Source organism: Telmatherina bonti, assembly GCF_933228915.1.
Source record: "Telmatherina bonti genome assembly, chromosome: 11".
In the NCBI taxonomy this organism is placed as follows: domain Eukaryota; kingdom Metazoa; phylum Chordata; class Actinopteri; order Atheriniformes; family Telmatherinidae; genus Telmatherina; species Telmatherina bonti.
The window spans coordinates 18,342,662-18,369,260 of record NC_136629.1 but is presented as its reverse complement, the minus strand read 5'-3'; the positions used below and the strand labels follow the sequence as shown (position 1 = coordinate 18,369,260).

The 26,599-nt window shown below is 36.7% G+C and overlaps 3 protein-coding genes across 3 annotated transcripts; 1 reads left to right on the top strand and 2 right to left on the bottom strand.

Annotated features, from left to right (window-relative positions):
* Positions 1-159: 159 nt before the first annotated feature.
* On the bottom strand, positions 160-4,642 carry sfxn4 (sideroflexin 4). The gene is made up of 14 exons (XM_079249442.1): positions 4,525-4,642; positions 4,244-4,309; positions 4,112-4,168; positions 3,997-4,023; positions 3,692-3,746; positions 3,414-3,439; positions 3,274-3,327; positions 3,121-3,183; positions 2,945-3,019; positions 2,762-2,852; positions 1,128-1,243; positions 949-1,034; positions 712-829; positions 160-634 (listed from the first exon to the last, which is right to left on the bottom strand). The coding sequence occupies exons 1-14, from the start codon at positions 4,561-4,563 to the stop codon at positions 557-559; spliced, it is 951 nt and encodes a 316-aa protein (XP_079105568.1). The 5' UTR covers positions 4,564-4,642; the 3' UTR covers positions 160-556.
* A 597-nt stretch (positions 4,643-5,239) lies between these two features.
* On the top strand, positions 5,240-14,475 carry prdx3 (peroxiredoxin 3). The gene is made up of 7 exons (XM_079248426.1): positions 5,240-5,292; positions 8,714-8,825; positions 10,906-11,047; positions 11,454-11,589; positions 12,021-12,124; positions 12,626-12,791; positions 14,331-14,475. The coding sequence occupies exons 1-7, from the start codon at positions 5,257-5,259 to the stop codon at positions 14,379-14,381; spliced, it is 747 nt and encodes a 248-aa protein (XP_079104552.1). The 5' UTR covers positions 5,240-5,256; the 3' UTR covers positions 14,382-14,475.
* A 67-nt stretch (positions 14,476-14,542) lies between these two features.
* tm9sf3 (transmembrane 9 superfamily member 3) lies at positions 14,543-26,055 on the bottom strand. The gene is made up of 15 exons (XM_079248395.1): positions 25,900-26,055; positions 24,783-24,978; positions 24,529-24,651; positions 22,863-23,023; positions 22,686-22,763; positions 21,496-21,627; positions 21,239-21,405; positions 20,757-20,851; positions 20,507-20,637; positions 19,152-19,291; positions 18,600-18,668; positions 18,368-18,514; positions 18,127-18,210; positions 17,958-18,034; positions 14,543-16,268 (listed from the first exon to the last, which is right to left on the bottom strand). The coding sequence occupies exons 1-15, from the start codon at positions 25,990-25,992 to the stop codon at positions 16,201-16,203; spliced, it is 1,761 nt and encodes a 586-aa protein (XP_079104521.1). The 5' UTR covers positions 25,993-26,055; the 3' UTR covers positions 14,543-16,200.
* Between the last annotated feature and the right edge of the window lie 544 nt (positions 26,056-26,599).

The window sequence follows — 26,599 nt, the reverse complement described above, 5'->3', positions numbered from 1 at the left end:
CCCCCCTTTTCTCTCTTTAAACGATGTTAACATTTTGTAATCCACTAATGATATTAGCGCTGTCCACGACCGAGATCCAAGCAAACTGAATTATGTTGTCACATTTTTTTGACGTCAGCCTACAACTGATCAAATAACAATCAATGCTTTTATCCATGTTGATTTTATTTCATCATGCATCTCACTGGTCTGATATTATTGTATAAGTTACATGTTTCACTGTTGAATGCATACAACAGTCACACCGACATCTTGTTGCCTCAGTATTTCAGGTAAAACAGTGCAATGCATAAAAATGCTCATGTAATGTTAAATGTATTTTCATTAACTGATGTAATATTTACTATTTCTATAAATACACTTGATATCACACCTCAATAAAATTCCTATCAAAAAGTAACTTCATACTTGGTTTAATGTATTAAACTGTTTTGAAATGAAATTTTTACAAATTTTGTGAAAAAAGTTCAATTTTATCATTGAATAACTCTGACAATATCTTTCTATCTAACATTGTCTTTTGGTTTATTATGTTTCTGCTGTGTATAGCTGCTCCTCAGAGTCCTCTGTGGTAAAACAACTGGCTGCCGATTGCTCCAGCCTGCAGCTCCTCCTCCAAGTTTTCCTTTTTTATCTGTAAAACGAGGTCAGACTCAGGCGTTGTCATGACAAGTAAAACATTAGAGTAAAGCTGAGGACCTTGAAACTCACTGTTCCCAGTGGTGGAAAGAAGCTGAATGAGATGGGAATCATCAAACTAAACACAAGCGCAACACTGATGTGACGGAAAGGTGCAGACAGCATTGAGTTCCTCTGGAAAGGTCTTGTTCTGTTGAGGACAATTCATTTGTTTTAGCCTGATGGGCTGGGATTTCAGTTCACCTCATCTAAAAATATCATGAATATGACTCTTATCTTTGCTAAAAATACCATGAATATCACTCTTACCTTTGTAAGAGCAAAACCAGCATATTAGGAACCGCAGCTGTTGTTCCAAATAGCAATGCTCTGGATAACCCAGTTTCCCTCACGGCCTCATTACATAAAAGAAAAAAAAAAACCAAAACAACAACTTAGTATTTAATTTTTCCGATACAAAAATTATTTTTTTTAAATTTTATCTTTACCCTTTCTCCAGCTGCTTTAGAAATCCCAACAGGCTTTCCATTATAATCAAACACTTGGATCCCAGTTTCCGTCTCCTCACTTCTGACAGTGAACACATTGAAGAAGGCAAGAGCAGCTGGAAATGAGTCACACATTTTACAACCCCAAATTACTCTAATTAATTTGGGAAAAAGCAAAGCAATGATGGACAGAATGTCTCCAGTTTGACTGCTGCTGGAAAAAAAAATTACCAGGAGGTCAAACTTCTGATAACGTCCTACTGCTCAACAGTAAAGAGTGTGTTGGTGTGCTACATCATGGTGTGGTACACTGACATGGCTTCAGTGGAAATAGAAAAACTGCACTGGAAAAAAACTGCCAACTCTGATTGTCTCTGTAGTGTATGAAAGATCCTGTGAGCCCTCACATACCATGGCCTCAGGCTCTCCAACCTCCCTCCCTCTGGCAGGAGATATGGGAGTATTAAGTGTCAGACAAACTGTTTAAAGAACAGAATTTATCTGCAGTGACTTCTCGGGGTCTGAGGTATCTGGCAGGGACTATCACACATTGGAGATGTGTATTATGGTCAGATTAATTAGTATTACAAGTCTGTTTTTTGAAACACTGTACGCTTTGGATCGACAATGAAAAAAAGAAATTAGGTTTGTTGGAGCAGGGAAGCATCTAAAACCTGTTGCACAATGGCCATACAGCAAAGGAGCTGCCCATCCTTGATCCAGACTGATGGCAACATTAATGCAGAGAAGCTTACTGTGACTTTTAGAGCAGGAGCATATACTGCATTCAAGAGCGAGCCTTTTCTCAGGATGCCTGTGCATTCTTTAAAAAAAAAAAAAAAAATACAGAAAACAATGGAAAACCACTTTCATATCATACAGATGTGTGTGAAGTAGGAGAGTACAGATACTGTATTTGCAGTTCTGCAGTCCTGAGCAGTCCCCAAAAGAACATGTAAAAACTTAATAAATGAAAAACAATTAAGACAAACCTGTGGTGTTGCAGACGGTCAGATATTTTCAATAGGAACTGGACAAAAAACTATACCTGAAATGCTTCATTGGTTGGTGTCATCAATGCTACACATCTAAATGTTGTGAAAAGGAATGGTAACAATACAAAGTGTGAAAGGTCATTAAAAAAAAAAAAAAAAGAAAAAAAAAAAAAGAAAAGTAAAATAAAATTGTAGTTTTAAAATATCACCGATGTCGTGTTTTAGGTCTGCTTGAAACTGAATATATGACATTTATTCATTTTCTTAAAACTTAGTTCAACTAGAAAAACACTGAGAGCACAAACCTCCGCCAAGGGCCACAGTTCTCCCCATATTGTCCAAACGGTGATACGATCACCACCAATATTAAATCAGTTCTTCCTTTTTATATTTCCAACAACTCCTGAAAATTTTATGAAAATCTGTCCATAACTTTTTGAGTTATCTTTAACACAAACAAACGGTGGTAAAAACATAACCTCCTTGGCAGAGGTAATTAAGGGTTGACGGGAAGCTGGAGCCTATTCCAGCAATTATTAGGCAAGATGCAGAGTACACCCTGGACAGGTAGCCAGTCCACTGCAGCAATATATGACATATGACTCTTATTAGCCTTACTTCAATAAGAGAACACCTTACCTGAGAGTGGGATTGGTAGTATTGATCTGCAGAAAGTCTGAACTGGAGGACTTCTTATACCGAGTCTGTTGATGAAAATCTGAGGAAGAGCCTAAAACGATAGATACAGTAAATAAAATGGGAAAGAAAAAAAAAAACTGGCTTGAAGTTTTATTTGTGTCCCTGAAATCAAGCTATACAAACCCCTGCAAATGTTGTGTATGACACTGTCCCGCCAATCAGTAGAAGCTGCTTCAAAGATGTCTTCTTACTCTGGAGCTGAGACATAAAGGTGGATACATACAAGCAACAGATTTATTCCGTTTAGTATATTTTTTTTTTATTTTTTTCCAAATACAAGTAAGTTTTTATGATGTTACCTGCTCAGCAGAAGAATTTCTGTTTGTGTAGTTGAAACCAGCATTGTAACTCTGGAGCAATAACTAGAAGGATACATATAAAAATGTGTCATAATTACTGTTTAGGTCATAATCTTAATATATTTTTTTCATGTAAGGGATATGCTTTATTACCTGCCAAAACAAAGCAGGTTTGACACTGCTATGGGGTAAAAGTGTAGCAACAACCTGGAAAAAAAGATCATTCCTTTTAGCAGCCAATATCAGTAACAAATGTAACAAAAATGGTGTTTGTCTATAATTGACAGACATACCAAAGGTCCTGATATTGGCAATAATGCTGGAAGAAAATGACACAGGTGAGCAAATTAATATCACCCCTTAAAACTTTTTTTTTTTTTTTTTAAGCAATTTTCTCTGATGTCATTTGTATCAAAATACCTGTGTGATAACTACAAATTGTTCCTTTCTCTAAAGTACCTATACCAAGTTCTTGTTCTATTATATGATATGAAAGAACTTCATTTCAAATTAAACTCTGTAGAGGAGAATAAATTTTACAGATTTGTAAAATATCTGTCAGTCATGTTACCTGGAGGGCGGAAAACAAGAGGAAGAGTTGCACCAGAATCAGCATGAACTGAAGACTGTAAACAAAAAGTGGTAGCTTGTTAAATTCCACAAATTACAACTTCTGTGTCATGCAACCTCCTAAGGATAAGCATCTAATTATATGGTGCAAAACACAAGTAGAAATAAAACAGGATTTACAGTTGGGAAGGTGTTGTAGTCATTCCAGTAGCACTAGCAAAGCTTGATAAATTACTATTAGAAATGCAGTGAAAGTTGATTTATTTATTTTGTGATACATTGCATGGTACTTCTGGTTAAACTTACCAGTGAGAGTAAAACTGCTGCATTATCCTAGAAAAACAGACAGGGAGACCTCATTGAATTATTTTTATGTTCACTGGCTTATCATTGTCTTCTAAAAATCTTAATATAGTCTGACCTTTTCATCTACTTTTTGTCTACTTCCAAGATGAGTGTGAGCTTTCAGTATTTCAGCCTGAAGAGAGCAAAACAAGCAGTTACACATCCTGAAATCTCGCAGAATCAGATCACTAAATCACCTGCTACTCACATCAGAGGACAGCAGTAGGCTTGGATCCAGGAGATTAAACCATATCCGTACTCGACGGAGGTATGACTGCAAAAAAAGCAATGGCAGGGTTAAGTGATAATTTAAAAAAAAAAAAAAAAAAAAAAAAAAAATTATATATATATATATATATATATATATATATATATATATATATATATATATATATATATATATATATATATAAAACTGCGTTTAATAGAAACTGGCATCAATTATCTGCATGCATAGACTGTATATAAAACACTGCAGTTAACATTTACCTGCCCTTGTCGTTTCCACTGAACCAGATTAGAATCCATTAGTACAAGTGGATTTAACTTTAGAAAACAAAACAATAACTACTGCAATAAATATTCCTCAAACATGTTTATCTCACGCGCTTGAGGTCAAGTAGTTTAAACACTACTTCCGCATTTAGTCACGTGTGGACATGTTTACTTTTTGGGTGTCGGAAATCGAAGCGGTTGTGTGTTTTGCCATTTTTAAACAAGATAAGTTAAGGTTTTGCTGGGCATAGCGCACAATGGTAAAAAAGACAAAAGAGCGACAAGGAAAGTTGATGTCGTAACATATTTATTTGGCATTAACTCGTTATTTTGATGCAGTTTAATCATCCGGACTTTCAAAATCAAGTTGATACTAATGGTCCAACGTGAGAAAAATACTATTATGTTTGTCTGGGATTTGGGAAACTAGTTTATCTTCATACCAAGTGTACTTATAGTAACCCATAATACAATTCCTCGGTATGTTTAGGAGAACCTTTAAAATTAAATCGTAAAATTCCCACTGTCAGGAGCACCTGAACTTCTCACGAGTAACACGCTATCGCGCAGTTTAATTATTATTATTATTTTGTTAAAGAAAACATTCATATTTCTTTTATTCTAATTATTTTTATGGTGTGTGAAAAACTAAAGTTAAACTATTTTGCATCTTGCACGTGCCTAAATGACCTGTTCAGACCGCCCTTTTCTCTGACATAAGCCAAGATGGCAGCCACCTTTGGAAGACTATTCAAGACCTCCGTAAGTGCAAGTTCAGACAAACATTTACCACCAGCCGTCCACATGTTTTTTGCTCCAGTTCAGAGCTTACCAGCCAACAATGAATCGGAATAATTGATTTTCTATGTGGACGGACGCGCTGTGATATCGTGTGTGTCGCACATTTGAACATGGACACTAGCTGGTGTCAATCTCTGGTCCGCGACCGCTTCAAGTGAACACGCTGGTTTATAAAAAAGCAGTCATGTTTTTATATTTATTTGTCATTAATGAAGCAAATATGAGAATAATGTTAGCTGACCAAATGAATGTAACTTCTATTATGTGTTTAGCTAAAGTTGTATTTTATAAGTTATACCCCAATTTTGCTTTTTTTTTTTTTCTTTTCTAATTATCTGAAGTTTTTTTTACTCTGTATATTGAGTTGTACACTTGTTTTGTCACTTATTTTACGGAGAGCAGTGTGATGTTAGACAATGCCAAGAAAAGTACAGGTGTAATAAATAGCATATAGAGTTTAAAAAAAAAAGAAGAAAAGAACAGGTATTACATTTTATTATTAATTATTTGCCAATGAGTTGGCATGGTGGTTAGCACTGTGGTCTCACAGTAAGAAGGTCACCTGTTCAATCCTCGGCTGGGGAAGGTTGCACCTTCTGTGTGAAGTTTGCTTCTTCTCCCGGTCTATGCGTACGTTCTCTCCAGGTACTCTGGCCTCTTGTCACCATCCAAAGATGTTAGGTTAATTGGTGACCCTCAATTGCCCGTGAGCATGAGTGGTTGTTTATCTCTGTGTGGTGAGCTGTCCAGGCTGTACCTTTCCCCCGGCAATGGCTGGGATAGACTCCAGCTTCCCCGCGACCCTTACTCGGACTAAGCAGTTAGGATAATGGATGGATATTTGCAATTTAAATTGTTGCAATTGCTAATATAAATATTGATGTTACGATTAAAGCTTAAACAGAATATAATAATACTAGGAGTTGGACTCAGTAAAAAAAAAAATTATGTAAATAATTACAGACTTAATAATTAGTTCATCTTGATGAATTGCATTTTCATCGCACAATAAAATTTGTCCCTAAAAGCAACAGTTTATTTTCATTTAGATGGAAAAAGAGATTATTATTGTAAACTTGAGCGCCATTATTAAAAATTCATTTAATTTTAAAATGGTATAAAAGAAATTGAAAACATCTTAAAACATTTTAAATACTTTTATTTAACGGAGAGAAGGGGCTTCGCAGCTACTGCTAACGGAGAAGAGAAACTACAAGTTCAAAGTGTTTTTCACCCGGAGTTCCTGATACCACCAGAAAAAGATGCTAGACCCGTCGATGCTCGTGTTGGCTTTAAATAAACTCACTGAAACATCATTAAATATAGCACCAGTGCAGTTGTAGCAAAGGTACTGTATGCATCAGAGTAATTAGTGTACCAAGAAATAACAAACTGACAAGTGTTCTGTGATTACATTTTTTTATTTTTTTAAACACGTTAATGTTTATGTAATTAATTTATTGTGATGAACGCCATCCATCCATCCGACCCACCCACCCTGGACAGGTTGAGAGGCAGGATACACCCTGGACAGGTCGCAAGTTCATCACATGCTGCTTTTATATCAAGTTTAGTGAACTAAGTGTGATAATGGATGTGAAGATGAATTTTAAGATTCTGTATCAGCACATCTGACCCACCTCTCTCGGCTTTTTTTTCCCATTTGACTTAAAAATAAAATATTCCCTCCCTGGGACTGTGATGTTTAGTTTAGAAATTAAATCTGTAATGTGCAAGTGAACAAATGTATACTGGAAAACCTTGAGGTAAACATTTTGTGGCAGTAAAACTCCTTTAAAGTGATTGAGATAATGGGTGTACATCAAGAATGTAATCTAAAGTGTGCACGGTTTGAGGACGACACAGAAATGTGACATTTATGCTTTGCTTCACTCAACTGATACAGGTGAATTAAACTGGTTATGATTATTACAGTATGAACTATGTACAACTGTAATGAAACTACATACTTCATAATTACATAATACGTTATTGGGACAGCCTTCTACATATATATTATGCTTGTAAATTTTTATAAAAACAACACAGTTAATTGCAAGCTTTTTACCTTTTACTTTCAACAATTAAATGCTACCATTTAAACACTGTCCTGAAATAAGTGGAGCACACCCATCTGTTCTGTTGATTTTTACGTGTGTAGGAGGGCAGTGTGGTTATCATTAGTAATGCATCCCCTTTTCTGCTGTGATTAGATTGTACGCCTAACAGGAACTTTTTTAAAAAAAAAAAAGATAATGTCATAATCAGAATTCACAGTTTTATTTTAGAGCATCTCGTCAGCATAAAACAAGTTTTTTTTCTTGATTGTCCCTTTTAGCATTTTTCTTATTCTGCAAAACATATTCCCCAAAGAGTACACATGATGCACTGTTGGTTACCATGGTGTTTTCAGTCTGCTCGTCCCCTGTTGGTAACAGCAGGCAGTGTTTTCCCAGCAGGTATTTTGCTCGTGGCAGCAGATGTAGAGAACTTGTTGCGATATCACTGTGTGAGTTTTGGCAGGCATTTAAACTCACGGGGAGCAGTGCGGCAGCAATTTGGTTCATAATGAGACCCCCTGTTAGAGGTGGCCTTTGATATTTTGACTGAACCAGGTTTTAATGAAGATATAGACATTTCCTCACCTAATACTTGGTGCATGTTGACATGTCCCGGACTATCGTTCACTGTTGCAAAAATCACTGTTACAAAAATATCTATTTCATGCTTTAATGACAAAAATAAATTTAATCTATAAGAAGAGATTTATTGAAGGATTATGTGGACATTTGAAATAATGCATATTGTATTAGCAACTGTAATTATCTGTCATAATAAAAAATGCAGTTTCACTTGTAAATCAGTCTGCAGACACTTCTGTTACAGCACCTGTTATTGTATTCTGTTTGCTGAGCCACTGCTTTTTTAAAGTTTCATCAAACAGCTCCAATTGGAAAGAGATTTCCCAAACCAAGCATCTTGCATGCACAATTATCATAACCTTTGCTCAATAGATCTTGAAGTGGGAGCATTGGAGGTATTTATTACCTCTGGTGTTTATCTGTTTGTTTGTTTGTGTGTGTTCAAGATAGCTCACAAAGTTATGGACGGATTTTCATGGAATTTTCAGGAGTTTTTGGAAATGTGAAAACGAAGATCAGATTTAATTTTGGTGGTGATCCGGATCACCGTTTGGATCCAGGAATTTTTTAAAGGCCTTGGCGGAGGTTTGCGCTCTCAGAGTGCTTTTCTAGTTCTTCTGCTGGTTTAAGTAGAAAATAAACATCCATGAATTCTCCATATTAAATTCAGACTATAGTTCGATATGTAAAAACTAAACAATGTTACTACAGCTCATTCATGATGAATTGATCATTTTCAGGTGCAAGTTGCAGCAGGTGGACTGAAAGTTGCAGCAGCTTGTCAACATGGAGTCTGTGGGGCCACAAGGATCTTCACTGCACCTGCACTTCAGAGATCTTGGTTTTCCACCAGTATGTATCAGACCGAGATCATTTTGATAAATTGGATTGATTTATTGTTATTTTGTTTTCTACATCACTGACAAACCATCTATTGAACAATGCCTTGAAAACCTTTATATTGATTTATTCAACAGCTGTTAAAAGATATAATGTTAAGCAGTAAAACAGGTTAACATCCATGCTACATTCATTTTTACTTGCAACTCATGCTACGTTATTGTTCTACGGTTGATATACTGAAAGGTTTGCTTTCAGCTTAAAGGGAAACCACATCTCACTTTTGGCCACTAGGGGCGCTAAGCCTCTAACTTTCTACAAGCCACACAACACTGTCGCAAAATGAAACAGTCTTCATCCGTGTTTTATTCTGCAGCTTGTCAGGCACTTATTGCCATTGTTTTGGATAAACGCTGGATAAAAAATGAGAAAAAGTACATCTCATTTTGATGCATTCGCACAACAGGCAAAGAGCTAACTTACCTGTCTAAAAACACCGAGGCAAACAAAAACTGAGTTTTGCATCTGTTTTTTCATCAAATTTCTAAGAGCGAATTCTTTACAAAGATCAACTTGTATTTATCTTTTGAGGCGATCTCTCTCCCAACTTCTCTTTCTGGTGTTCTCAGACACTGTTTTCACCTTCTTGCTTCATTCAGCCATGACAAACTTTCGATTGAAGAGGAAGAAAAAGTCGCACAAAGCAGATCCCTCTGTTTATAGAGGGGAAGCCATAAAGAATAGCACTTCAGGTAGCATGGTCCCATGAGAGATGGATCTGCTCCTGCAAAGTTATAATGTCTGGTTTCTGAAAAGGGCAGCCCCCTGGGGAGTGCCAGCATGCATCAAGCACTGTATATTGACCCCAAAAATCACCCACTATTACTCATATTAGGTATATATTTGGGTCAAAAGTTACATGGTATCTGTTTTACTTCACCTTTCAGAAAGAGGTCTGGACAATGCCTTTAAATGTTCTCACTGCAGTGATGCAACTCCAAATCATGACATGACTACCACCATGCTTTACAGCTGAGATAAAGTTTTCCTTATGAAAATCGCATTACTGCTGAGATAAATTTATTTTAATTAAAATCTAATTTTGGTTCACACTAAAATAGTTTTTCTCCAGTATCGCTTAGACCAACAACTCATGAGCAGGTTAAATCGGTGCATTTTCTACCAAACCTAAAGAGCCAGTTGAATACAAACACTTGCAGAATCTGCAGGAAAATTTCACACTTCCCAGAGACTTTGTTTCTGCATCACACATTTTGCTTCTGAGCCTGCTCAGTCCTAGATAAACCAGCAAACGTTTAAAATCTGCATCAATTATACATCAGTTGAATTTTAAATGATATAACTTCTTACATTTTCTTGCCACACCCTCAAGCTTTTATCTGAAGACCTCAGACAGCTCTGTCGATCTTTGCACAACAGCCGTTCATATTTGAATAAATGTCCAAAATGTCAAAGGCCAAGATGTTAAAGGCTGGCTCCACATTATGGCATAAAAGTTCCTTGACAATATTAATCTCATTCTACTCACTTGAAAAAGATCTGATTAAATATAGGGGCGTGCTTATTTTTTTTCACATGACAAATCTGGTTTTGTTCTTTGGTTCTTGTAAATTATGGAAACTACTTTATCTTGTTTATGCTTTTAGAAGATCAAGCGTTTACTTGTAGTCATGACTTCACTATGACAATACAATTCCCCATTTCCTGGAATTATCATTAAAGCTACACTTTGCACAGTCGCTGTATGAACCTGTAATTGTTCGACATAAAAGATTACATTTTCTGACCTTGATTCTATAATAATTTATTTGTAGAATAATAAAAATATATTTGAAAAATCTGCAGTTACACAGGGGTATCTTGAGTAAATTCTTTACTTTATTTTACACATGTAATGGTGTCTATTCCTAAACATTGGGCTCATCACTGGGATTACAAGATGTCAGTACTTTGCAAAATGAGTGTCTTCCTCTAATACATCCACAAAAGCAAGACAATGACTTAAAACCTGTAGCATGTGCACAGCCCACCCTGATAAATGGGGTTGAAGTGTTTGACTTGTGTTTATCAGGTACTTCCAGATGGGCTCCTGCTGTCACTCAACCTGCTCCCGACTTTAAAGCCACAGCTGTCCACAATGGGGAGTTCCATGAGATGAGTCTGGCTGACTTCAAGGGCAAATATCTGGTTCTTTTCTTCTACCCGCTGGACTTGTGAGTATTCATAAGGAAAGTGATTGTCAGGCAAGCACTGTGTGATAAAACATGAGCACAAGTGATCTCAGATATTAAAGTACCTCTGACAATCTTCAAGAGAAATCTGATAGAAGGCTTCATAATACATCAGAAAATAACGGAGTGGGAAATTTAATAGAAAAAAAAAAAAATCAAATTTTGGGATTTTTCCCTTCATAATTTTTAGATTTTTTTTTTTTTTTTTACAAAAAAAAAAAAAAAAAATCCAAATAAATGCAAATAATCCATTATAGATTTTTTTTTTTTTGGTCATTTTTATTGTTTTTATTGATCTTTTTATTTGTCTTCTTGGGCATTATAGCAGCAGAATGATGCTACTGTGCTGTTTTTTTTCCAACTTGAAATAATTTTTTTCCTTTTGCAGCACATTTGTGTGCCCAACAGAGATCATTTCATTCAGCGACAAGGCAAGCGAGTTTCATGACATCAACTGTGAGGTGGTGGGAGTGTCTGTGGATTCACACTTTACCCACCTGGCATGGATTAATACTCCACGAAAGGTAGTCTCACACCTGTGACACAGAGGGACAGTTTAATTTAGCTATTTTTGTAAGATTGACTTGTGAAGCTGAAATGATTTAAAATGCAGTTATTACTACAAAATCTCCAGCAGTAGTATGTTTAGAGCAATAGACTGTGTGTGATGGGTCTGATTAGCTCTGCCAAGGCGGTTATGTTTTTGCTTTTGTATATCTGTCTGTTTGTGAACAACTTCACACAAAAACTTCTGGCTGGATTTATGTGATATATAGACTTATTTTATTTTTTTGGAGAATGGTTCATGGGTCTTAGATTCCATTACATTTTGGGAGTGATCTGGACGGAATTATGGACGAATATCCCATGCATATTCATTACAATATGCATGGGAATGAGCTGCTTGGTGAATGTCTGCGCTATCAGAGTGCTTTTCTAGTTAATGTTTTTTCAGGCTGGAGGCTTGGGCAATATTCACATCCCCTTACTATCAGACCTCAGCAAGCAGATTTCCAGAGACTATGGAGTGCTTCTGGAGAATCCAGGCATCGCACTGAGGTGGGTTTATCAGGTTGTCTGTAAAGAGTATCAGTTCTATCATGCTCATTTTACAATTTTAACTCCACTGACTAGTTTGTGCTTTAATGATCCAGTAAAAAAGGAATGTTTTCTTTTAGTAGAAGGCATTCTGTGTTCTGAATAGTTCCACTCTTCCATCTGTTGCATCAGTCTCCTAAATCTTGTACCATTTAGGTGTTAATTTTCATATATAGAAAAACCCACATTTACAATGTTCAAGTTGATGCTTTGATAAAGGAAGATGTTTCATTGGATCACATTGTTCACATGTTTAATAGCTGAACATTTAGATGAAAACCAACTGCTTTATAGTCTAGAGTCCAGCATTAAATTGCCCTCCTTTTATTTTATTTATAACATTTCTTCTGTTGCTGCCACTGTGAGGTTTTCAAAGCTAAAAGTTTTTTGTGCTAATAGTGCTGGTCGATGGTGTCTGCATTGCCTTAATGTTTGATGATGTGTTTCGATACTGTCCCTCAGGGGTCTGTTTATCATCGATCCCAATGGTGTTGTGAAGCACATGAGCGTGAATGATCTGCCAGTTGGGCGTTGTGTGGAAGAGACTCTTCGTTTAGTGAGGGCATTCCAGTTTGTTGAGACTCACGGAGAGGTCTGTCCAGCCAGCTGGACCCCCGAGTCCCCAACAGTGAGTACAATGAAGACATTACACATATCCCAGTCAGTAAAATACAGCTGCATCTCCTAGCTTTACCTAGCTTAGTTTTTTTTCTTGCAAATGGCAAGGAAAAAGGCAGAGAATATTTCTTACATTTTACTAAAAATCAAATGGTAATGGGATAACAAGCACTTACTTTGGGAATTATATATTCAAACAACGTTGAGGAGATGGTTGACAGGTTTATTTCCACTTAAAGGAAATTTTTTTATAACCACTGAAAATTTGCTTTCCTAAACAGTGGAGGTAGTTAAAGGGTTAAAAAATGCTTCATTTGTAGAAGATGGCTCTAGGATCTAGGTTGGATAAATTAGGAGAGCACTAAACACGTTATTCTTAAATGTGTTGGTTTATGTGATTCTGGTGCCTAATAAATCATGTTAAATGTTTTATGTGAAATACACAACTGTAAAGCAGTATACTTTTAATGTTTGAAACATTAAATGCATGCAAAATAATAATGTATATACAAGCAGGTTCAGAATCTAAAAAAAAAACAGGTTTATGAAGATGTAATCTTTGATGGCGCTATTGAGTTCAATATAATGCATATACTTCTCAAACAAAACGCTATGGTTATAAAATGCAGTGCTGCAGTACTTTACGAAGACGATGCTCCTAGTTTTCAAATGATGGAAATGCACTGTTAATGTCAGTCTCATCAAATATAAATACACCAACTTTTAAGTCCTAATTTGCTCTTCATAAAAGAAACTTTTCCATAAGCTTCAGCAGTCAGATAAAGAAATATTGTGCTATATTACACAAAGTATCATGACACTAAAAGGGCTGTGTAGTCTGACTTGCAAAAGCTCAAATTACAAATTGGGAACTTTTTTGGCAGAAGAAACAGTTTTTAATCAAATTCATTAAGGTTTGATCACTTAATTTTTTTTTTTTTTACCAAATCAATTTATTATGTTTTACAAGTTCTGAATACATTTATATATGACTTTGTTTATACAGCCATAAAGGACAACCACTACCAGCTAAATCTTTTTTTTTTTTAAATTAAATAATTGGAACCTGTGTCCAAACTTTTGCCTGGTAGTGTGTGTCCACTTAGCTGCATGTTGCTATGAGCAACAGAGAAAAGGTGTTTTTTTTGCATGTAGCAAACTGTAAGTCACGTATTACGTTGCAACTTAGTCTGTACAAATATATTTCTGAATGTGTGAATAATAAGACAGCCGCACCAACAGCAATTTAAAAAAATAAATAAATAAATAAATAAATAAAAAAATTACCCAAACAGCATTGTTCCATACATGCCAGCATGTATACTTGTCTGAGCAGTCTGTGGTTTAGTTAGCATAAAAATGTGATCCAGACAATAAAAGGAAGACATGCATTGTCCATCTGCTTATTTCAGTGCAAGACTGCACTGGGCTGGGGTTTATTGTAGCTGCTTAGAAGGAAACAAAAGCTCCGTTATTGATGGGGATTAAGCATCATATCAGCGTTCAGTTTTATCACAAACCTGAAGTTTCTTGTCTGCTTTCCTTTCAGATCAAACCAACTCCAGAAGGATCAAAGGAGTACTTTGAGAAAGTTAACTGAACCGTTCAGTGACCCAAAACATTCAATGCTACAAATCTAAAGATCTACTTATTTTAGTTTTAGGTGTACCCTGAACTGAATAAATCAAGATATCCACCAATAACTGTTGTCTTGACTGTGAGTTGTGACTCTGCTGATCACTGCTCATTTATAGCCGCTCGTTTTCTGACTCTACAGCATACAACTAAATGATGCTGTGTTGGTAAAACCAAAATTAAAGAGGATCATTATCAAGTCAAAACCACACTTAATAACCCCTGTACATAAACATGTTTATTTTCTCTTTTTACAGCAAGTTAATATGCAGGTTCAAAATGTCTCAGACATTGGTACACAACATGAGGTGCCAAAATCAACTTCAGTGAGGGAGAACTGGAAATTAGAAAAAGGCATTGCCACTTCTCATACAAGTAGGGTACATACTGTATTTACACAAAATGGAAAAGCATTTGCAACACTGCAGTACTGCATGTGGTTATGAAAACATCTAGTTTTAGGTGTACGTAAAGTTCATTTTGTACAGTATGTTTGCAGAAACAAAGCAGCTGCCTTGTTCCTTCTGACATTCACAAACTATGTTTCAGGTTATGCAACAAAATGAAGGAAATGGCTTACCAGAAGATGTAGAGCCTTTTAAAGCTTTAAATAATATCAGAAATAAAAAAAAAAGAATTTAACCAGGTGCATATTTGGATCAAAATGTAGCTTTACATTTTGAGACAAAAGATGCCCACCATCAGGAAATGAGAAAAAAAATGACAACACTGACTACAGTGGAATTTGAGCAGATGATTTGGTGAAAACCTTCATGCAATTTCAGGCAAGATGTAACAGCGCCACCAGCCCCACCCCAAACAAAAGACAAATTTGTTTTCAAACTAAAGGATTCATTTGGGGAAGAAGGAAAAAAACAAAAAAAAAACAAAAAAAAAAAAACCACCCTGTAGGAAATCTGTACAACGAAAATACATTTGGGATCTACATCTAAAGGTACATTATTAAGGTTATATACACTCCCACCCCATCCATATATTATCTTTACAAGTAGACTTCATTCAAACCCAAACATTAAGAAAACAGGACTAAACTGGGAAATGGGATCACATCAAACATCCATTTAAAAATCTGTTGTTACTGTACCTTAGCCACTGATCAGTCCCTCTGCTCATCTGTACAGTAAACTACAGCAGGACTAAAATCTCAAACTGGATGGACTGCTACTGTAACAAGGAATTAAGAATCGCCAAGATGGGGGAATGATCATCGAGCGATGACAGCTTTTCTTGTTTGTCATCTTTTTGCGGTGGAAGTGAACAGGAACAAACTACTGAACTGTGTGATAACAGAGTGACTTAAGAATACAAAATAGAAATCAAGTCAGAACTCGGACACTAACCCACTTTCCCCAATATTCTGACACAACAGAACAAAGGCTTTCCACACACTTCGGCCTCTTCACTGAAGAGAGCTACACCACTCAGTCAATATACATTATGTTCTCTGGTCTCAGGTGGGACTGGGTTGGAAAATAGAAGTCAGCCTTTAACATTCGCCCCAACGTTTCTTTGAAAGCAATAGATAAAAACAGAACCTTGTGTTTGATCTCATCCGCACGTTTCCTCTTGTTCGCTTTTCAGTTGCGGTGTCCAAATTCATTTGCAGGAGAGAAAATAAAGGAAAAACTACATTGTACAAAGTGAGATCCTCACAATCTCTTTGCAAGAAGAAAAAAAAAGTAATAAAGAATGACTTGTGCCCACCGTCTTTCAGTACACTCGTAGGCATCTCCATTAACATCCCTGCATTGCTGCTTCGCTTCTTAATCGATTTTCACATTTGTGTAGATCTTCCTCACAAAGGCACTTGTTCCCATGTATCCAACGGCACCTGGAAAGTGATGCATATTATGCAAGTTTGACCCGAGGCTGACAGCTTCACACACAGCACTCTGTACGAGTAAATCTATCACAGGACAGAAAGATTATTGCTCAGGGTGTCTAATAAAAGGTTGCAGCAGAGACAAAAAAAAAAAAAAAGCTCATACTACATCTACAAAATGAGCAGGCGGACACGGTCATCCCAGAAGGCACCTGATGTTCCAACATCAGATCTCCGCACAGGTGTCAGCTATGGCTTATTACTCTTTCAGCTGAAAAATCAATTCAGCTTACAGGTGAAGGAGAAAACTTGATGGGATATTTTGTTTTTATTTGATTGTAGAGATGTCTTAAATACTTTGGAGTGGTTCTGTCAAGTAGACAGTAATTTGTGCTTGTAGTTGGAGAATCAAATATTAACAGGAGTCCTGAACTAAGAGCTAAATTTTCAACATCTGAAAAGAAAGTCAAACCAGTTCGATTGAATCGTTAATAGTCAGCTTTACACCGCACGATTTTTGCATCACTTATTGCATCACTCGATTAAGCCTCATTTCATCAGGACTTTGTTAGGTGTCTGATTTGTTATTTTAGGGATGGTGAGGCTCTGTTCATCCAGGTTTGTATTAATTTTTATTGACTCCTGGTTGGCATTGTAGATTTTTTAAGAACAAGTTTGATGCAATAGTCATGGCGGATGAGTGGCGAGCTTGGTTGAGCAACAACTGGGAGTGTTAAAGTTTCCAGCAGGCTAATGCATATTATTGTTTACTATGCATTAGTTTTTACTTTTATACAATAAATCTCACTGTGTTTATTTTTATTACATTTTAACTACTCCACTTGCCCTTAATTATTACAGATCTGGTGATTAGAGGTCAATATATATATAAAATAAATTTATTTTCTGTTAGAATTGGGGTTGTAAACATAAGTTCCTGGATGTCACATTCTCATAAAACCGCAACAAAATCTAGTTCTTTGAAATATTTTCTTAATTACCTAAAATGATCAACCAGTGGCACTGTTCAAAGATAAAAATACTTTGTGTATATAAACAAATTCTCAAAATAAAATTCGGGGAAAAAGTTGTAGATAATGGACTTAACCCTTGGATGCATTGTGTCCACTACAGTGGACACCTATTTAAAGGCTGTTTTCTGGGATATTCATAAGTTTGGAAGGCATATTTACATTTTGACACTCCAGTGGACATTAGAGTCGCCAAACACACTCACTGAATAATAAACATAGTATAAATTGTCATATATACTCATAATTACCAACTTTACAGGAATAAACAAGACAAAAAAAAATTACAGGAATATTCTATAAAAATGGACTATTATATAAATATGATAATATATTATAAATATTTCTATAGAATACATCAACTAAAAAAGTAAAACATTAAAGACAAAGAAAAGGGTCTCTGTACATGTCTACAGAAGTAAAATATTGCATGTGAAAAAAATGTGGTATTGATTTAATAATTCATGCATCGCAGGCTTAAATAAAACCCTGTCTTTTGTATAAATATATACTGACATAATGAGCTTGTTCCACCAAATAATTCTACTCTTGAAAAACTGGTAATATTTGTTGTTAAAAAATAGTAATTTTTTTTAGTTTGTAAAGAGTTTATTTAATATAATTTCATGAGTTCTTCAGTATGTAACAAAGTTGACCCAGAACTCACCACACATGATTCCTAGTGCAGTGCTGAACACGGCCATGTAGCCAAAGTAGAAGGACGTCTGAAACAGCCCGTACATCCTGAAGTACAGGGGGATGAAACATGTCAGAGCTGGACATCTTGCTTACCTCATTTTATGGATCATTTTACAGGGATAAAGAGTATCACTTACTTAGTTTTGAAGAAATAGTAGTAAAATGAGTACATGTAAACATAAACAGCCGTGGATGCAGCAGAGAGGAAGCTAGTCCACTGCCTGAAATGGAAGAGACACAAATGGGAATATAAAACCAGAGCGGAAAGACAATCAATTTACTTTATAATGGAAATTTTAGACATCTGTGTAAAATAAGAAAGCTTATGAAAGCTGTAATTTCCCTCTAGATTAGGTAAAGTATTTTTCATTTCATTACCATCTGTAGTCTTCGGCGTTGAGCAGGAAGTATGTACACACGATGGTGACGCACACAGTCACAATGCAAAGGATAACCAGGACCAGCATCATGAAGCCATACACATAATAGATTTTGTAGGCCCAAAAAGATGTGAAGATGAAGTACCTGACAAGGCGGAACAGAAACCACATCAACATGGCTGTATGGCCTTAAAAACAAGCACATCACCTGTTTCACCAAATACACTTACATTTCAATGAAAATGGAACCAAATGGCAGGATTCCTCCAAGACACACAATGACCGCCGGCTCCATGAACCTGAGAATGAAAAAATTAACATGTAGATATCATTATCTTGAGTGTTTGTGATAGATTTCACATTGAGGGGAGTAAAACGTGACTACTGTTTTAAGAGAAGTAAAAGCCTGGCTGGCTGAAAATACCAATAAAGTCAGATAGTGACCTAAAGCCACCACCACCTTTTTCACCTGATAGCAGTGATGTTTTCAATAACCTATAAAGGAGTTTGAACAGACAGTTAAATGTTTTATACTCCATGAAATGTCAGATCTGTGTAGGATCTGACATTTCATGGACCGACTAAGATTTTGGTCAAACTCTACAGGTTTAAGCTATTCTAGCAGTATATATTGGTGTCCAGTGTAACTCAGCTGCCAGAAGTTTGCCATAATACCACAAAAGCAACTTCCTGATTTAAAAAACCCCCAAACAAACAAAAAAAAAAAAACCAGACTGCTCCCAGAAACCAATATGACCTTATCAGCACAACTCCACACTCACCATTTCTTCTCGGGGATCGGTCGTGGCACGGCGTTCACTCGGCACGGGAAGTTTGGCTGACCAGATAGATTCCTTCCCAAAATCGTTCCGACTAGGTTTAATGGAAGAATGACGAAGAAGCAGATGCAGCAGACAGCAACCTGCAAAGAAGCCAAAATGATTCATTTTCAGATGGGTGGTCTGTGTTAAGAATCAGTATCTGGGGTGTTTTCAGATTCTGTATCATTTATTTCACAACATAGGTCAACATGTTCATTTATCTTTTGTTTTATTAGATGAGACATGTCATTACATGAAACAAAACAGTCTGAAATTCATTTTTCAAAATGGTGGGGGGATTCCCCCCAATCCATCAACAAGCCAGTTGTAAATAAAAAAAAAAAATTAAAAAAAAAAATCTCACCATTAAAATGATCATATTAAATGATAATTGTCTACAAGTATGTGCTTAACTAAGGTGTTGCAACTTAGTTATCTTGTTCCACATTCATAATCTGTGACCATGATATAATAATGCGTTACAACAGGAAACATCTTTCTTCTCCTGTTGACATCAATAAGGTTTGGTAGTTTTATGCTTCAAAGCCATGAAGTTTAATAAAGCCTGTTCACTTTCTCTCTTTGCACTGCAAGGCACATCTGAATCAGACATTTATGTCACCACTGTTAAGTTAAAGCCACGTATATATTTTGTTGGCCTGAAACTTTTTCCTGGGCTGCTCATTTATGTTGCCTGTACCAGTGCTACCCGAGGACTTTGAAAATTTGTGTCCTGACACTGTTACTAGCACTGATCTTCTGCCTTGGCATTTGTCCCTTCAGATTGTTAGATATACATTTGAACTAGCAGACTCTGAATGGATCGTCTTGCTGGCAGATATGTGGCAGCAACGTTTCATTTACCAGGAGCAGGAGAGAGAATCCTGGCTGCGGAGCGGCTATTCTTTTAAAAAGAAACAGCGCGTGCTAAATCTTTAGCAGAAGTCTTCTCCGTCCTTTTAGTTTTATGGATCGGATGCAAACCTTCACTGCGCATAATTACGTACCACTCTAATTGTATGCAGGGATTTCTTGAATTTCAAGTATTAGCTTTGCAGGAAATGATTATATTATGCGTGATTCCCGAAATCCCACAGCAAATTTCAGACCCTGCAAAAGATAACTTTGTTTACTTAACAGTTTGTGTGCCAACCTTATTGCTTTACTTGTTTATCTCTTATATGAGTGATTGCCCTACATCTCAATTCAGGCACCTAAACAGCAAGTTGTTGACTTAGACGGATGTCCTTAATAACATTGTGGGTTTTTTTATTTATTTTTTTTATTTAGGGAGGTGTTGCAGAGTAAAAACCAACCATAGTGCCAAATGGGATAGCTCTGGATGCATGGTAGTAGATGGCGATGAAGTTGATGAAGAAGGCAGTCCCACACACCATGGCTGGGATCATAAAGGCCCCAATGAACATTTGTTTAATCCATCTCCTGCCTGTATGATTAAAACACAGTTCACACATGGGTTTTTTTTTTTTTTTTAAGGCTTTTGAAAAGACAAAACGCATTAAATGGTTGTGTCCAAAAGCTTGATACATAGTCTCTTGCCATTACCTCCTTGTTTTGCATACAAACTTCCCCCAAAGTAGCCGTTGACAGGAGAAGTCGCTGCATACACAAAAATGGCTGTGCTCAACATAGATCCTCTCCTGCAATGAGAAGAAAATGAGTCCAGGGTTGTGAAGAACTTTCCTCTTAGTCTTTTACCTTCACTTCTGTTGAAACTGGAATTTTATCTTTATACAGTTTTCCTGCTCTTATGTCTACTTCTATTTTAAAATAAAAGTTGAGAACTTTCCCCTCATAATCTTTACTTCCTGTTTTCTCATTTATCTCTACATGTTGTATCCAAACTGAAGTTTAGCTCGACAGGAAACTCAGACGGGACGTTTAAAGACCTGCCATTTCATGTTTTCTGCACTGGAACTGGTAGAAGAAAATACTTGAAAAGAGTAAACAAATGTACCACAACAGAACGGGATACCTGACCTGAATCCCACAATTATAAAAAATATGTGCTGAAGGAAATTACTTACTCTGTGTAAAGATCCTCAACCATCGCAACGATGATGACGATGAGGGAGACAGAGAAGATCTGGCAGCCAGAGCCAATGAGTGAAGAAAAGATCAGAGGATGACTTGAAGGCCTAAACACATCTCCATGAACCTGCTTCCACCCATATTCATCTCCCAGGTCTCTGTCCTGTTTAGCAATCACAAGCAAAATAAGACAAACCACACAGTTCACAAATATTCAAAGGATATTAAATTTTTACTGTTTGCAAAAACTCGCCATGTCGTCCATTTCTTCCTCTTTGCTGTATCTGGCATAATCCTTTCTTAGTGTTCTCATAAGAATCATGGACACCAGACCCACCAAGAAAATGACCATCATGAAGGAGTTGAAGATGGAGAACCAATGAATCTAATAAACAAACAAAAAAAATTCCATCATTTAAATTGTTATTACAAATTATTGTATAAAAAGAGGTTGTGAAACACATTCAAGGAATATTTTGAGCTACTTCTGCGCCTTAATTATCAGCTTATCTGGAATCACTCTTATTAATCTCAGTTTCAAGGTACAAGTCAAGACACTTTGACAACTGCAGATGGTCGAATCTAAAATTCACTCTTAAAGACACATTACATAACTTTTTGACCTTAAAACTCTGCGTCCCAGACTTGTTAGATGACACAGTGACATCTATCATGTGCATTCTACAGCCATTGCTAACCCAGCAGCGTCCTGAGGCTGAGAAACCACACTGTACAACTTTTACATCCAAAACGTGATGTGACATTTTGCTTTGCAATAAAATAAGGAACTGGCTGTTTTGAACACAACATTGCTGATTCAGCAAAGAAACGCAAGAAAATTAAAATAGAGAAAAGGGATAAAATAAGAGTCATGCACAGCTTGTCTTTTGCTGGCTGGAGAGAGAAAACAGGTCAGGTAGGATGCAAGATGGATGCCGAATTAGCCGTCGATAGGTGGCACATGATGGGAAAATTGGCAAAGGTTCTGTAGTGCAGGGGTGCCCAAAGTCAGTCCTCAAGGGTTGCTGTCCTGCAGGTTTTCCACGTATCCCTGCTCTAACACACCTGGCTTCCATTAAATAGATCCAACAGGCATAGAAGATCTGCACAATGATTAGTTTGAATCAGGTGTGTTGGAGCAGGGATACATGGAAAACCTGCAGGATTGTGGCCCTTGAGAACCGGAGCTGGACATCCCTGCTGTAGTGTGTCTTTAAATCTGTCTTAGGCCCTTTCCAACAGATGAACCTGTTAGAAAGGGTGGATCTGGGTTCCTGTCATAAGGCCAGAAGGAATAAAAGAGTCAAATAAATGTTACCCAGTTGATCGGCTGCATTGTGCTGAAAATACCATGGTGCAATGGTCAATTTGCACCATTTGAAAGCCTGCAAGGTGGTTTTCTTTGTTGATAAGAAGTAATACACTGAAGATACAGTTACATACCCTGTGCTGGAAGAATGATGGATCGAGGTATTTGTCGAACCTGTCCTCAAACTTTACATCAGACTTCTTCCATTTAACCTGTCAGAAAAGGTTTGTATTCATTAATGTATTCACTCAAAGTAAATGAGTTTACACGAGTATTTGCATGCTACATGAAAGGGATCTTTCAGTACTTACAGAATAAGACATTGCAATTCTTGTGTTCGGCATGAGTTTGACTTTGCCTTCGCTCGTAAGATTCACATCAACAATTCTGTTGCCATTGAACCCAATCTCCAGTTTCTTATATGTCCACAGGTAATGATCGTCTCCATTTTCATCCGCTTCACCAACAATACCTTAAAAATAAGAAAATAATGAAGTTGTGAATACATGAAATTAGAGGTCTGACATTTTCAGAAAACATGAAATTGGCATGACAACAACAATCCTTTAGTTTCATGCAAATTCCAAGTCAGGGTGTGGTGGGACTAATTAAGCTAACTGGTTTCAATACTTGTTAACTTTGCTGTAGTATTACAAAATATTGTCATGAGCCAGTGTGCTTTTTATACAACTCTATACACACATAATAGTCTACAATAGAAATTTAAAAAGTTCTCCTAAAGCCACACATGTAACTTTTACAACATAGTGAAAGAACATTTTTATGTCTGCTCCAAGGATGCTTTGCAGCTTTCATAATGTAAATTTACTTCCAATTATAGAATTATTGAGAGATACAGAGAAAGAAATACTTATGAAAAGGAAATCATCACAAATTCACTGCTTTTCTTGCATTCTGTCCTTGAGAGGGAGATTGCCTTCAGCACAAGCTAAATCTAATTTATAAATGTTGCAAGTGTCACTGCAAACATGCAGAATCAAAAATTATCTTTAAGTATGCTGTCAGTGTTGAAAACCTCAACCAAATATCTAACCAGCTCAGATATTATGGATAAGTTACCTTGCTGACAAACCGGATGCAAGGTCAAAGTCTATGGTCTTCTGTTGCTAGCAAACTATAAATACATAATGTAAAATACAGAACTGTTTGAGAAAATGTCTTTGCCCCACCCACTACCTGCAACATCCGCATGCACACGTTATGTTTAACCAGCTGTGGGAGTGGCACCACATAATACCTGCCAGCAAAATGTAAATGACTACAAAGATAACTAGTTAAGAATGACTGGCATAAGAAAAGTCAGTAGTTATAATGGGTCGTTAATTTCCCCTTATGGAACAATTCATGTAACCTCAAAGAGTCTCATCCATGTGTGAAAACACAAACAGTGCAAGTTGCAGGACCACAGTTGGTTAACCAAAGAAATCAGGGGGAAAAAAAACAAAAACTTGTGTCATAACTCCGTAAACATTCAATGAACCAGGAATTAGGTGCACCTAATATAACAGTTAACATCACAAATAAAGTTTATAGTACAGTTGAGAGTATATCCTTAAATTAATGCAGCACTTTTCTGTACCAAATAACAGCCACTCAAGACATCAGCAAATGAAGCTTATGAAGCACATTCACCTTCACCAAACCAGCTCTGCTGCTTGATTTACCCCAGGTACTGAGCCGAGTACCTTGTTGTAAGATATGCGATACATAATATTGTGTAACACAATGCTTCATCAGCTGTTTAAAACTCATTAAAGCCTGCCTGACAAGAACCCCTGTAAGATTTTTTTTTAATACATCCTAAATTAAAAGTAAGAGGCCAATGTGCACATTCAGTCTTGTGTAAATACCTTGTTAATCTGACAAAAACAAGAAACAGCTGGACTGAAATCAGATGACCGATCTTAACCAAAGCCAAACCCAGATATCAACTGGAAGAAAAGCAGCATTACTTACCCCAGATGGGCAGATCATCAATGTACATTTGGTACCAGTAGTGATTCTTTATGGCATAAACAAAGGCATCCTGTTTGGCTTTGTCCAATTCAATTTCACAGTATGTTGTCTGCATAACTTCATCTGCAAAAATAATAAAAATATTTTACTTAATGCAAGCCAGACATTCAGACACACAGACAAGGATTGTAAGAATGGTCTAATTGATTAAATTTGTACTAAACAAGTGAATAGTTGATTTAAAAGTATAATACCTTTGAACTTAATGTCCAGGCCACTAAATTCCAGTTCCACTCCCTGCAGAGCCTCTCCAAGTGTTTCATGGTAATGACTGATGGTTTTCTTGGAGCCCGCACAGAAGGGCAAAGAGAAATACTTGTATGTCTCCTGTCTATTGTGATAAGGCCCCACTGTGTTCATCCATAAAACTACCTCTTCTTTATCTGTGTACTGCAAAGGAGAAAAAAGAAAGACTAGTAGTATGCAAGTTCAACTTGTTTCATATTAGACTTTTAAAGTCGGGATAGTTATAAGTAACTCAAAACATATTCAGTGCAACAAAAATTTTACAGATTTTTAATTAAAGGTTATTTTAAAGTAACTATCACATTAACACAAAACTGATTGTGAAAAGTAATCATTATTTTATTTAAATACAAGCAAAACAATTAAATTGTGACGTGGCTAATTCATGATGCGCCCGTGCAGTACTAAAAAGTTTTGTGTTTGCGATGTTTGCTGAAGTTTCAAGGAAGTGAACTCGGGTACTGTGTGCCCGTCCACTTATTAACACAGTGGACGTAAAGTAATGTGGATGGAAAGTAATACAGCCCATCACCTTGTTAGCCAGTTGTAAAAGACTGTCTAGGTTTAATATTTAAATCAGAGTAAACATCGGGAGTCTTTCATGTTTTACGTTGTGATTTAGCATAAAATGTTTGCATTTACCGTGTTTTAAAGACTTTCCAGTATATCTTTTTTTTAAAAAAAAAACAAAAACAAAAAAAAAAACAACGTTTTTAAAGCTAAATTAACGCTAGCTAGCTGCTAACTTGGGCAGTTTCCGCCGGTGCTGAAGAAAGCTTGTGAAGGATCAATGTGGAAGACGTGCTACTAAGCTAGCAAGAAAACGTTTTCCAGAAGCACTTAGGCCGATATATGGAGACATGTTAACCCAGCTAACTGCATAAATATCTGTTTGATAGGTCGCCGAGCAACCATTTTTAACCCAACAGGCCAAGTCATGATCCCTGTCATGTCTGCAAGTCTGTTTTCTCGGTGGTAGCTAGTTAGCAGGTTACACAGAGCACAAACGTCCATTATTTTCAAGGCTCCCCCTTTTTCACTCGGCCTCACAAAACGCTGTCTTACCGTGTGATCGTGTTCATCTGCATCAGTAGGTAATAAGGAGCCCACTACCACCATAAACATCACCGCTGTCACCTTCCACCTGGAGCACCCCATTATTTTCGGTGAAAGTATGCAGAAAGATTGGGGATGTTAGCTTCGCAGGGCTATCCCACCTTCTTCCTGGTTGTATGACAGAGGCGATTTTCAGGGATGCGCTCGTACGCATATGGCGTAAGCGTTCGCGAGCGCTCATCGTTTTTACACAGGATTGGCTGAGCTGAGTCACGTGGTACCTGGTCTCCAGTCAGCGCAGAGTTCAGTGTTTCAAACGCTGAAATAAGAAACTTTGTAGGCTCATCGTCGCAGGCTTCAGCCACGTCATCCGACTTGCCAAGACTGGAGCTTCACCTTTGACAGAGCTGGTGTATGACACCTGAGCCTCGTGCATAATAACCAACAAGTATGTTCACCGCTTGAAGATGCTAAAGCTGTATTAACTTTTTTTTTTTTTTTTAAATGAGTCATGGGATGTAATTTTTAAAAACATATTGCGATGTAATTTGACAAGGTCTTTGATTTGAACTTCAGTTCAGTATGTAAAGACGGTATTTCCCACAGTTTTGATCAAAGTTGAATTAAGTTTTCTTTTATATAAATTTTTATATTCAATAAGCGCTCAGTCATCTTTTACTACTTGTACATGCCCATATGCAAAAGTATG

What these genes read in the sequence shown, in the direction of transcription:
- sfxn4 (XM_079249442.1), bottom strand. Translation starts at nt 4,563, where the DNA reads ATGGATTCTAATCTGGTTCAGTGGAAACGACAAGGGCAG. An exon ending in GCCTACTGCTGTCCTCTGAT is followed by an intron (nt 4,169 to 4,243) that starts GTGAGTAGCAGG and finishes TGCTCTCTTCAG; the next exon opens with GCTGAAATACTGAAAGCTCA. An exon ending in CATACACAACATTTGCAGGG is followed by an intron (nt 2,853 to 2,944) that starts GTTTGTATAGCT and finishes CTATCGTTTTAG; the next exon opens with GCTCTTCCTCAGATTTTCAT.
- prdx3 (XM_079248426.1), top strand. Translation starts at nt 5,257, where the DNA reads ATGGCAGCCACCTTTGGAAGACTATTCAAGACCTCC. An exon ending in GGATTAATACTCCACGAAAG is followed by an intron (nt 11,590 to 12,020) that starts GTAGTCTCACAC and finishes ATGTTTTTTCAG; the next exon opens with GCTGGAGGCTTGGGCAATAT. An exon ending in AATCCAGGCATCGCACTGAG is followed by an intron (nt 12,125 to 12,625) that starts GTGGGTTTATCA and finishes ACTGTCCCTCAG; the next exon opens with GGGTCTGTTTATCATCGATC.
- tm9sf3 (XM_079248395.1), bottom strand. Translation starts at nt 25,992, where the DNA reads ATGGGGTGCTCCAGGTGGAAGGTGACAGCGGTGATGTTTATGGTGGTA. An exon ending in CAGATGAACACGATCACACG is followed by an intron (nt 24,979 to 25,899) that starts GTAAGACAGCGT and finishes TCTCCTTTGCAG; the next exon opens with TACACAGATAAAGAAGAGGT. An exon ending in GGTTCCATTTTCATTGAAAT is followed by an intron (nt 18,515 to 18,599) that starts GTAAGTGTATTT and finishes CCGCCTTGTCAG; the next exon opens with GTACTTCATCTTCACATCTT.